The following is a 13,391-nucleotide window of genomic DNA, read 5'->3' as shown; positions in this document are numbered from 1 at the left end:
ATAAACGTCCAGGCCACATTTGAAAATGTACCTGCCTTAAGGCAATAAGCTGTGACCATAGTGAAAAGTCATGAGTAAAAACATAACTGCCCAGGTGATCAGTGGTGTTCAGGGCTAGAAGGTGCAGTTCACCTTGAATATTTGAAATTTTGAATATTTTTTGAGATTCTACTTGTGAAAGGCATTATGTTAAAGACTTGGGATACATATGTAAACACGGGCATAGGTGCCCTTACAAAGTTCACAATCTAGTAAGAGAAACCAGGTAATACCAAAAGACATTTGTAACTTACATAATATTTCAGAAGATAATTGCTGTGGAGAAAAGGAAAGGGAGCAAAAATAAGAAGTTGCAATAATAAATAAGATTGTTAGGGAAAACCCCTTTGAAAATATGACATTTTACCAAAGAGTTGAAGGAGAGAGGGACATAAGATATGTAGGTGTCTCAGTCCTCAATAAAAGGGGGTTCATGACTTGGAAGATACCCAAAGAGCTTTCCATACAATATTGTGGCTTCTACCCTCCGTTCTTCTCATGCTTCTACTCCTAGGTAATGCCACTTTGCTTTTCTTCTCTTTGCTCATATCCAGATTGCCAACATGGCCACAATGCATTTCAATGTAATACAACAGAAATGATGATGACAATTTTTCAAAAAATATTAAAGCAGCATCAAAGTTTTGCACATTATACAATTTAGTGGTGGACTCTTCTCTTATGAGCTGAATGTGGATTAACTATTGAAACTGTCTCCATCTAATGAATCAGACAAGATGGGAAAATGAGTATAATGTAAACTGGTATATGTCTGTGCTGTTCTATAACAGAAATAAAGAACCAATGAAACTCTAAATATGGTACTAGTTAGTTAACTAGTGTTCTTTCATAAATTTATTTGTTGATAATTTAAGCGAGAAATTAATGTCTACAATGTACTTGGTCCTGGGCTAAGCATAGGAAATACCATGAAAAACAAGGCAGATATGGTTGCCACAGAAACAGAAATAAAATATGTAGTAAGGATGCGGGTATTAAAGAAACATTTGTATTCTCAACTTCGTATCTATGTCTTGGTTCCCAAACTAGATTAGAATCTCCTTCTGGAAGGAGCTGTGTACCTCTGTATCTCAGAAACAGATATGGTGCAGTGATCGCAGTGGCACTAATTCAATTCAAATTATCAATATATAATGTAGAGCTAACACTGACATCAAACCTCATCTAGTTTACGTATCCCCCCACCATGTTTTAGAACTAAAAACACTGAGAAATGTAAAAAGAGTTGATGAAATTGGAGACCTAGGTAGTTTCAGTGTTTGGACTTGAAATGAGAATATCTGGGTGCTATTTCTACCACATCATCCTACTGCACTTGTCTTCCTTCTTTTTCTCCTCATTAAAATGGCTCAGTCAAGGGCGCTTGGGTGGCTCAGTCGTTAAGCGGCTGCCTTCGGCTCAGGTCATGATCCCAGGGTCCTGGGATCGAGCCCTGCATCGGGCTCCCTGCTCAGTGGGAAGCCTGCTTCTCCCTCTCCCGCTCCCCCTGCTTGTGTTCCTGCTCTCGCTGTGTCTCTGTCTCTGTCAAAATAAATAAATAAATAAATAAAAAGACTCAGTCAAGAAATGTATGTGGATGTATATAAATTGCATACACACACACATACAAACAAACACGATTTAAATAAGCCTTACCTATTATAAACCTTATATATATGTATAATATGAGTAAATAGTATTCTTTTAAAGTTTTTGTCTAAAATCTTACCATCTAGCTGAGACACATTCTCACAGTATCCTCAGTTTAATACCATCCATCCTTCAAATTCCATCCTGGATCTCCAATTCTTTGTAAAGCTCTTCCTGAAATCCTAGCTGACAATATCTCTCTGGAAGTTTATACCTATTACAATTCAAGTAACACCAAGCCTAGTCCCTTGCACATAATCAACATTCAGTAATTAATTCTGAGTTAAATACGTATACAGTTTATTGCCCAATTAGACCATAATTTCCTCAAGGGTAAGAAGCATATCTTATACTAGTTTATTTTCTCCACACTTTCCAGTACAGTTACATAGACATATATGAGACTTTGTAACTGGAAATTACCTTAAGAATAACATAGTGTAGCCTCTTAATTTTACAGAAAACAAAACATATTTTTAACAAAACAAGATTTTTTTCTAGGTAATGGAGCTAGTTAGTTGTGTTGAGATTAAAATTCTGGTTTTATATCATTCTGATATACCATATTGAATTCCTCAATCGAAATTCAATTTGTTGAACTAAACTGAACTTTGTAGTGTGTAAAGTGTAGTCCTACTGAGATGAATTTAAAATATTATTGATAGTATGTATCGGGTTGCAAAGTCAGATATAATAAGTAAAATTGAGATAGGTCTATACCTCATACAACCCACTCAGGTACTTTAAATAGAATAAATATTTGAAAAAATCATGATGACAATGAAGTTAATTGTTCTCACCATGTCAAGACTGGCATTTTTGTTCTGCATCATGAATATCTGACAGTCATCAGCTTGAGTCACCACGCATGACATTTGCTTCTCTTAAATACTATTGTAAAAAAAAAAAAAAAGTTCAGCCTTCCTTATTTCTTTGATATATAAATCAGCATGCTCAAAAATCTTCTCTGAAGCTCTCCAAGCTTGCCTTCAGTTCTTCTTTAGAACTCATGTGACAGGAGTTTGCCAAGAAGAGACATTAGGAAGGATAGGGTAAAAGAACCACAGAATTTAATAAAGGCCAATGCTTTTCTTTTATACATGAGAAATGTAAGCACAGAATGAGAAAGCAAATTCCTTAAGGTTACATAGTTGAAAGTAGAATTGGAAAAAGAACTCAGTCCCTCCCTTCAAGTTTTTTTTTTAAAAGATCATTTATTTATCTAATCTAGAGAGAAAGTGTGAGTGCACATGTACAAGTGGTGGGGAGGGGCAGAGGGAGAATGAGAATCTCAAGCAGACTCCATGCTGAGCACAGAGCCCAATGTGGGGCTTGATCTCATGAACCTGAGATCATGACCTGAGCTGAAACCAAGAGTTGGATGCTTAACTGACTGAATCACAGAGGTTCCCCTCCCTTCAAGTTTTTAATATACAATCCCTCATAGAGATGAAATGAGGAAAAAATATAGGATGATTAAATTACGGTACAGATCTTATTTTATATTTATTTTATATATATTTAGATATACATATTATATATATATCACAATGCTTTAAATAGCCAATAAAATGTTATGTCTTCATTTACTGATAATTAAGTTTTAAATTTCCCACATACTTACCATGTCCTGTATACTTCATTCCTGTGTGTAGATCCAGATTTCCACCTGGTACCATTTTCCTTCTGCCTAAAGTACATCCTTTAACATTTCTGTGGTGCTGTCAGGTAATGATGAAGACTCTCAGGTTTTGTATTTCTCAAAATGATATTATTTTACCTTGATCGTGAAAAGGTATTTTTGCTGGATATAGGATCTTAGTTAACAGGTTGTTGGTTGTCTTTTTCGTTTTGTTTTGGTTTGGTTTTGGTCAGTACTTTAAAGATGCTGTTCCATTTCCTTCCATTTGTAATTTTCCCAATAAAAGTCTCTGTCTTTTTAATCTTTTCCTCTGTAGGTAATTTGATTTTTCACTGCTTGCGAGATTTATCACTAGTTTTAAGCAATATGATTATGATGTGACTCCGTGGTTGTTTTTTTTTTCATATTTCTCTGGGTTTATTAGCTTCTTTAACCAGTAGGTTCATAGTTCTCATAAAATTTGGAAAATATTAGTAATTAAGTCTTCAACTTTTTTTTTGGTCTGTCCATGCTTCTCAATTCTGAGACATCATTACATAAATTTTAGGCTCCTTGAGTTGCCTCATAGCTAATGGATGCTTTCTTAGTTTGCTTTTATTATATTTCATTTCATTTTATTTTATTTTATTTTATTTTATTTTATTTTATTTTATATTTTGTATTTTAAATATGGATAGCTCCATTCTGGATACTTTGTATTTCTATGTCTTTGAGTTATATTTGCATCTGAAGTGTCTAATCTGTTTTTAATCCTACTAAGTATATTTTCCATCTGAGACAATAAATTTTCCATCTTTAGAAGTTCAATTTGGACCATTTTTATATCCTCTCCATCTCTTAACATATCCATACCTTTCATTTAGCTCTTTTAACACATGCAGTATTTATCATAGCAGTTTAACATCCTTGTGTATTAATTTTTTCATCGAAGTCAACTTAGGGTCTGTCTCTATTAACTGATGTTTCTTTTCATTATTGGTCATATGTTCCTGCTTCCTTCCATGTCTGATAATTTCATATTAGATGCCAGACATTGTAAACTTTACATTAGTGTTTGCTGGATTTTTTTTTCTGTTATTGTTTCTTATTTTATCTGTGGTCTTTGTTTTGGTCTGCAGTTAAGTTACATGGTATTATTTAATTTGTTTTGAAATTTTCTTTGAAGTTTGTTTACTGGTTACAGAGCAGCCATTAGTCTACAGCTCATTTGACCTCACTACTGAGGCAATACCCTCTGTGGCCACTGCTCAGTGGTCCATTTGTTAGGACCTCTCCATTCTGTCTGGTGGGAACATGAATTTTTCCTCTTGTGTGAGCAACAGGGATTCATCTATCTGCTCCTTTCTGCTGATTCTTCCTCCAGACTTGGTAGTTTCCTCATGCTTGTGTACTGATCAGTACTCATCTAATGGCTTGCGTGGAAACCTTGGCAGTTTTCTGGAGTCCTCTGTGTCTTCTGCCTCTCAGATTCTAGCCTTTTTACCTCCCCAAACTCAAAACACTGTCTCCTCAAATCAGGTAGATAGGAGGCTCTTGGATTCCTTCTCCCTGTACTGTGGCCAGGAATCTCTCTCCAGGTGGTCAATTAAGATAGTCATAGGGGTCATCTCATTTGTTTACCTTCTTTCAGAGATCACTGCCCTATACTGTCTGTGGTCCACACTGAAAACTAGTGTATCTTAGTTCAGACTGCCATAATAAAGTAGAAAAGATGGCGTGGCTTATAAACAGCAGAAACTGATTCCTCATAGTTCTGGAGGCTGAAAGTCTGAGATCAAGGTGGCAGTACAGTGAGGTTCTGGTGAGAAACCTCTTCTGTGTTTTAGACTGTCAAATTATTGTTATATCCTCATATAGTAGCAAATGAGACCACCTTGGGCTATTTATTCCCTTATAAAGGCACCAATTTATCATGGGGTCTCCATATCTATGACCTCATCCAAACCTAAGTACCTCCTAAAGGCCCCATCTCCAAGTACCATCATATTAGGGATCAGGCTTTGACATAAAAATCTGGGGCAGAAGGTGGAGCACAAGCATTCAGTACATAGCACATTGTTTCATACATTTTATTCATTTTTATTTACTGAATTCTCTTAATTTTTATGGATGCATAAAATGTTTAGGATTGAATTATATTTTTTTTTATTTTATTTTATTATGTTATGTTAGTCACCATATATCATTAGTCTTTTTAAATATTTTTTTGTTTAAATCTAGAGAGTAGCCAGCTTAATTTCCAGCAAGTGATGCTTTATTTTTTTTAACTCTCATTCCATAGGCTCTATATATTTATCCTATTAGGTGTGGGTGAGGTATGAATTCCTTTTTTCTTTTCTTCTCCCCCTCCAAATCCCATAGGCACTATTGTATCAGATTGGGAAAGGCTTTTGCAAGGCTACTAGTTGGACATTCTTTTAATCCTGACTTTGATTTGCAACTAGACAAGTTTTAGATGGCATAAAGCATTCATGAAAATGAAGTAGAAGACATAAGGCTGGTCAGGTGGACTGATTCATATTGTTTACAGCCTTTTTTGCTGTGTGAGAGAACTTGGATTATATCTGGTAGAGAGTGGGAATCCAAGAGGTTCCAAAGCAAGGAGGATCTTCTCATTAAACTTATGCATAAGAGGATTAATTTGGCCACAGGATAAAATGAGATGTGGTGATTGGATGCAAGGATGCTTGGACGGTAAAGCTTATTCTAGGCATGAAATAAGGACTAGAATTAGCACTGTGATGTTTTATATACAAATCCCAATTAAATTAAGGGATGAGCTTAATTGACAAGCAGTGAAATTAACACTGAGTCCCCATTACAAATAATGGATGGCTTTGGAGGGAAAAAAATGTTATTCTCTACTGAGGAAGTTGAATTCATATTACTGGGAAGCTCAAAATGAAATGACAGCTTATTTCCCAAAAACCAGGATGTGACATGCACTTCTATCACTTGGATCTGTTCCCTAGAGCAGAGGCTTGCTGGGAAAAGATGGGATGTTTGGCTTTCACAATGCCACTTAGTGGTGCCGAGCTTTTAAGAGGAGCAACATCTCTACACTATTTTTCAGTAATGAATTACTTCTGTATCACTTGCCAACACCTTTCCTTAAACCTACCTGGTACATCACTGAGGGGAAGAACATCAGCTTTACTTTTTCTCCTAAACATTTTATCAGATTGACCTGTGTTTTGTTAAACAGAAGGAGATTAACTAAACTCATTCTTTAAGCTGATGAAAATCATTAGCATGAGGCAAGTAAAGTATTTATGGTTGTGTGGGAAGAAGCATGAGCAGTAGAATCCGTGGGAATTCACACAAGCCACGAGCTCATAGTTGGGTGTTTTTGATAAAAAAATGAAATTGCTTCTTTGGTGCTTTCCCAAGACCATGTCTCAAAAGATGATCACTGTGAAAAAGAAGAGCATGGAGTATTTTCTAAAAGGTAAGGGGAAAATTTTTATGTGGAAATGGAAGGATACCCCATGATTCTCCATAGGTGCACATGCATTTGGGGGAGGATAGGATAATAGGCATATAAGAGATCAGTGTGTGGGACCACTGCAATGATCACTATTAAGCAAGTAGTCCAATATAGGAGAGAGAAGGCTGTAGTAAAAGCTAGGAGAGGATTAAATTGCCAAATGATCACCTGCAGGAGCCTGGGCTAATTACCTCACCCCTCAGACCTCACTTTCCTTATCTATAAAATGGGAAAACTGGATTTAATTTGAGCTAAGGTCTCTTTTACTTTTAATTTCTCATGACTCTTTGTTTCATGCACAGGACATTATGTCCTTAACGTGTAAAAGGACATGAGGTCCTTAACATGATTTGTGGGCTTTGTAGAGCTCAGTAGGGAGGCTTGTGTGTAGATACACTGTGAATGAGTCTCTATGACTTTGTGCATATGAGAGAGAGAGGTGGATTTTCCATTTTTGGTAAGATATACATTTGTTAAGAAATGCTATTTTTGCTGGGTAGTGGAGTTTTACAGAAGGAAATAAATGATTTTTGTCTATTAAAGGAGCAAGAGCAACAACCGCATATTTTTGAGAGCCCCATTAAATGTGTTCTGTTTCTTGCACTGTCTCTGTTCATTTGGATGAGAACTGAAGTGCACAATAAAAGGCTGAATTAAGCGAAGGGCTAAATGAACCAATTAATTCTTTTTTTCTCCAATACAATGAAGGTGCAAGCAGAATGTAGAGTAGCCTGAAGTTGACCCTTGCATTTTTCTTAATGTGACTTTCTCTGAAAGGCACAAAATCCATGGTCCTGCTCCCCTCCAGTCTCAGAACTATATGCATATTCAAAATAAAGTAAAGCGGTTTTGACAATAAAATATAATTTATTTTTAATGAAGTAGTAGTCACATTGAATACATGAATTTCCTCCAGCCCCCTATCTTTGCCTGACATTGGTCTTTAACATTCTCACTCTAAAAAGCTTTAGCGTGAACTTTAAATTTCTCAATGATACTCTCACTTCTAAAGGACATCAACGTAATCCTAAAATTCCTGACACTTTTTCATGAATTTAAGAGACAACAGTAGAGTATATGGATTGCAGTGTATCCATAGACTTTGGATTAAAACAAAGCTGATGTTTACCTGAAGCTTTGTGACCTTGAACAAATTACATATTATCTCTGGCTTCAATTACCTCAACTGCGGAGTGGTACGAAATAATCCTTCCTTAGACAGTTGCCGTAATTATTGCACAAAATAATTCATTCCAAATAATTAACAAAATGTCAACCACATGTAAACACTTAAAGAATGGATGTTGTCATTATTTTCTGCCCCATTCTTGCGAATGTATAATAGAATGACTTCTTCATGGTATCATGTGATAAGTAATTCGCCTCCAAAGCAATAGAAAAATCCAAAGGGACCCTCTAGAACTGATAGTATCAGTCCACTGTGTGTTATTTTACCAGGATTCTCTACCGTTCTTTCACTCTGCAAGCAGACACAAACTCTTGCATAGGCATAATGGGATGTGATTGCCCAAGGACCCAGGCAAGAGGATAGTATGGTGTGGCAGGCTATTCAAATCTCACTTCTCTCCTTTGCCACCAGACACCGAAGTCCTTCCCAACTCATTAACCTCCTCTGAGATTAAAATAATAATAACACCAATCTCAGAATAATTGTGAAGAAGAGATGAACTAATGTAAGTATCTCTTTAAAAAATAACAACAACAACAAAATTGCTTAGTATAAGCACACTATCCCAGGAACTCCTGTCAGTTCTTATGATACTAACTTTAATCGTCATAACAATAGAAGTGTGGTGGAGCTGGCTTGTTCTGTCATGAGAGCTAAACTGTTGCATATTCAAGAATTTGGTGAGCTGCTTGTTGGTAGCTTCTAATAGGCACTGGTAGGAGTGTTTACACCATAGAAATTGGCAGAGGCCACACTACTGAACAACCCTGTGAGGCAGATGCTAATATCAACCTCATTTTACAGCTAAGCACTTAAGAAATAAGCAACTGGTACAAGATTCATAATGAGTGCCAGAGCTGACTTTCAAAGTCCATGCAGTCTGACTTGTCAGTGTATGCACTTAACCTGTATATAATGACCCTATCAGCTTTAAACCCCACAGAGTAAGTGCTCAATAAATGTTAGCTATGATTAACATTGAGAAAAGCATTTCCTTCTCTTCTTTCTCTGTTCTCCCCCATTCTCAAATACTCTCTGGTCTTCATCTTGGGTGTGCAGGAAGGAACAATATTTTGTTATTATTATTATTTCCACAATACATTGAAATCATCAGAAGGAGTTACAGATTTGAATCATCAAGTCTCTTTAGTGTGCATGGGTATCAGTGGAGGGACAGTATAATTGTGTATTGGCTGTTGTCTGAGCTGTTGGGAGCAGGGGTGGACATGGTGTTTGTGAGAATGTCCCCCATCCCTGCTGCAAACGATGTCTATAAGGAGGAAGAGAGAACCTCCATTTCACCTTTACTTACCTCCACAGAAGGTTGCTGGGTCTACGCTCCCAGAAGTACGCGGGCTCCAGAAAAACTTAGTAGCATCATTTCTTCCTTGAGATTACATAATCGGTTGTGGTTGTGGAACTAGATTTCCAACAAATACCAAGGGAGGTAGTGTGACTTAAAATCATAGTAACACTTGTGAGCTGTGGAACCTTTGGGAAGATAAGTATGCTAAGTCTATCTCTTCAACACTAAAATGTTATTAGTGGTAATACCTATTTTTCTGGCTTGAGATCATCCTTGAAGATGATAATGCAATATAAGAGTTGTAAACTAAAAAGTGATATACAAATGTCAAGGCAGTGCTTTTCACAAAGACCATGATGCTACTCTCATATGGAAATCTTCACTGTGTTTCTGATGTCAAGAACCAGAGACAACATCCACAAACAATTACTGAGCACTTGGGTACCAGACTTTGCAATGAGCTGGGAACTCGGGACAAGATGTCCCTCACAAAGTTCTTGATTTCAAAGTATTCATAGATTATAAAGCTAAACAATCACATATAGGTAACTTTAATAAGTGCTGGAATAACCCAGAAAATGGAACAAGTAATTCTTCTCTGAAGTGTTTGGTGTTATTAGAGATAGACGTCAAGTGCCCAGTACAGTAGTACAGGTGTTCTACATAAAAAGACTAGTTAAGCCAAAGTCTAAAGAGTTAAAAGAGCCTAATTTATTTAGGGAAGTAAATTGGCATGAATAGATTGTATAGTTCTTGCTGGATCCATAAAGTTATTCACTTTCAACTTCTGACCCCACTTCCCATTTAATATTTATCTCCCAGGTAGATAACACCATAGTATCCTCTTGCCTGGGTCCTTGGGCAATCACATCCCACTATGCCTATGCAAGAGTTTGTGCCTGCTTGCAGAGTGAAACATGGGAGAGAATCCTGGTAAAATAACCACCACAGTGGACTGCTACTGTCAGTTCTAGAGGGTCCCTTGGGATTATTCTATTGCCTTGGAGGCAAATTACTTATCACATGATACTATGAAGAAGTCATTCTATTATACAATCGTAAGAATGGGGCAGAAAATAATGACAACATCCATTCTCTAAGTGTTTACATGTGGTTGCCTTGTTAAAGACATTCTTTTTACTTCCAAAGTATCCAGAGGTGGACACATTCAAGATCTGGTGATGCTGGGTTTTTATATATAATAAGGCTTCAATTCCCTCCCTTTTTTTTAATTACAAAAATAATGCAGGCATATATACTCACTATTAAAATATTCAAGCATACACAACATAAAGAAAACATTAAAATCTTCCTCTGATCCCCACTTACAATTTATTTTCCAAAATTCATTGTAGTTAACTCTTGATGGACATTCATCCAGTAGCATCTAGACTTCAGCATGTATCTCTACTTACACACTTAGGACCTGCCTATACATGTGGGTTCTTTCTTGCTCTCAGTTTCTTCCATTCTTTTTATTTAACTACATTTTTTTCCTACAACTTGCTTTTTTTAGCCTAAAAATATATTTTTAGTATCTTTTAAAATATCAGATGTAGGTCTATATTATAATTTTTTCAGATGTTATTTTATTGTAATCAACATCATCACTAGAAAAACACCACATAAACATATTAATGCAAAGAGGCTAAAATAAAAAAGTGAGGCTCTTTTTCCACCTCTTTCCCAACCTCACACTTTTTAAATGTAATTAAATTTCAAATTCTCATATATATATGCAAATGTGTGTATTATAAAATTTTATGCACATATATAAAGGTTTTAAACAAATTGAAATATTATTAACAAATTTGTGTGTCTTGCTTAAGAAAAACTAAGAAAAAGAACTTAGAGATCTTTAACTATGACTCCATATAAATAACCATATTGGTTTTCATGACTAATGGTAACCTCGTCATATGAATACCAAGTAATTTGTTTGTCCAGTCTCCTATTGGTAAATTTAGGTTAACTCTGGATCTTTATAATCACAAATATTACTGCATTATATAACCTTCTATACACAAGTCTTCATTCCTGTGTAAATTTGTCAAAGTATATATAAGTTATGTTCCACTAATATTTATTTCCAACATTAGTAAGCCAGTTTATCTATACTTTCTTTTTTTTTTTTTTTTTGGCTGGGTACAGTATACTTTATTGATGGTACATGACAAGGTAGGGCTCCCCAAGCCCCTCCCCTTCTTCAGGGGGTCTGGGATGGAAACGGTGGAGGTCGGGAGATTCTCAGTGTTTTGCAGGATAAGTTGGGGCAGGGACTCCCCAGCAGCTGAGGGCCTCTCTCTTCCTCTTGCTCTTGCTGGGGCTGGTGGTCCAGGGGGCTCTTACTCCTTGGAGGCCATGTGGACCATAAGGTCCACCACCCGGTTGCTGTAGCCGAATTCATTGTCATACCAGGAAATGAGTTTGACAAAGTGGTCGTTGAGAGCAATGCCAGCCCCGGCATCAAAGGTGGAGGAGTGGGTGTCACTGTTGAAGTCGCAGGAGACGACCTGGTCCTCAGTGTACCCCAGGATGCCCTTGAGGGGGCCCTCTGACGCCTGCTTCACCACCTTCTTGATGTTGTCATATTTGGCAGCTTTCTCCAGGTGGCAGGTCAGATCCACGACGGACACGTTGGGGGTGGGGACACGGAAGGCCATGCCAGTGAGCTTCCCGTTCAGCTCAGGGATGACCTTGCCCACAGCCTTGGCAGCACCAGTGGAAGCAGGGATGATGTTCTGGGCAGCCCCTCGGCCGTCGCGCCACAGCTTCCCAGAGGGACCGTCCACGGTCTTCTGGGTGGCAGTGATGGCATGGACGGTGGTCATGAGTCCCTCCACGATGCCGAAGTTGTCATGGATGACCTTGGCCAGAGGAGCCAAGCAGTTGGTGGTGCAGGAGGCATTGCTGACAATCTTGAGGGAGTTGTCATACTTCTCGTGGTTCACACCCATCACGAACATGGGGGCGTCGGCAGAGGGAGCAGAGATGATGACCCTCTTGGCCCCGCCCTTCAAGTGGGCCCCAGCCTTCTCCATGGTGGTGAAGACCCCAGTGGACTCCACAACATACTCAGCACCAGCATCACCCCACTTGATGTTGGCGGGATCTCGCTCCTGGAAGATGGAGATGGACTTTCCATTGATGACAAGCTTCCCGTTCTCAGCCTTGACTGTACCGTGGAATTTGCCATGGGTGGAATCATACTGGAACATGTAGACCATGTAGTTGAGGTCAATGAAGGGATCATTGATGGCGACAATATCCACTTTGCCAGAGTTAAAAGCAGCCCTGGTGACCAGGCGCCCAATACGGCCAAATCCGTTCACTCCGACCTTCACCATCGTGTCTCAGGGACACGGCTGGCACTGCACCAGAATTCGCGGTTGTCTGTCGAACGGGGAGGAGCAGAGAGCCTATCTATACTTTCTTTAATTCTATACCATGTACTTATTCCTTCATTGAAAATTTTATGAACACCAATTAAGTTTCAGGCATTATTTGGGCATGGGATAGGGGGCAAATAAGGAAACATTACTGCTGAACTTATGGACCCACATTCTATTTGGGAAAAGATGGATAATAAATAAAACAGGTAGAGAAAAGAAGATATGGATTGATAAAAAGATGGGAGGATGGATGGATGGATGGATGATAGATAGATACATAGATACATAGATACATAGATAGATGTAAAGGTAAATTGCATAGTATAATTAGCAATATATAGTAAATAAATAGGGTAAAAAATAGGCAATACCTGGGGAAAGGGAGCCACTTTAAATACAATCAGTCACTCTGAAGAGGTACTTTTAACTGATGCTTTAATAATCCCATCTAAAAGAGAAATGCAAAACTAATCAATGAAACCGGTCTTTTATTATTATTTGCTTCCTTAAAATAGTGAAAATTTTTATAAGTTTTTTAGCCTTTGTCTTTATTTTTCTATCCATTGCTTCTCCATCTTCTTCACCTGTTTTTTTGTTAAATTATAGGTATTTTCCACACTGGTTAATGGGGTCTAGGGCTTTACTTTTTTAAATGCTTAAACTGACTTTTCAAGATTTTAATTTGC

General features: G+C 37.6%; 2 protein-coding genes across 5 annotated transcripts in view; one reads left to right on the top strand and one right to left on the bottom strand.

Annotated features, from left to right (window-relative positions):
• LRRC4C (leucine rich repeat containing 4C) overlaps positions 1-13,391 on the top strand; it is a 1,194,180-nt gene that overhangs the window by 966,363 nt on the left and 214,426 nt on the right. The window lies entirely within an intron of this gene.
• Positions 11,493-12,721, bottom strand: LOC118356080 (glyceraldehyde-3-phosphate dehydrogenase-like). The gene has a single exon (XM_035722871.1). It carries the CDS (start codon positions 12,658-12,660, stop codon positions 11,659-11,661), a length of 1,002 nt encoding a protein of 333 aa, XP_035578764.1. The 5' UTR covers positions 12,661-12,721; the 3' UTR covers positions 11,493-11,658.

The sequence above is a fragment of the Zalophus californianus genome, chromosome 11 (assembly GCF_009762305.2).
Source record: "Zalophus californianus isolate mZalCal1 chromosome 11, mZalCal1.pri.v2, whole genome shotgun sequence".
In the NCBI taxonomy this organism is placed as follows: Eukaryota; Metazoa; Chordata; class Mammalia; order Carnivora; family Otariidae; genus Zalophus; species Zalophus californianus.
Note: the sequence above shows the minus strand (reverse complement) of the source record. Positions and strands in the feature narration are given on the sequence as shown.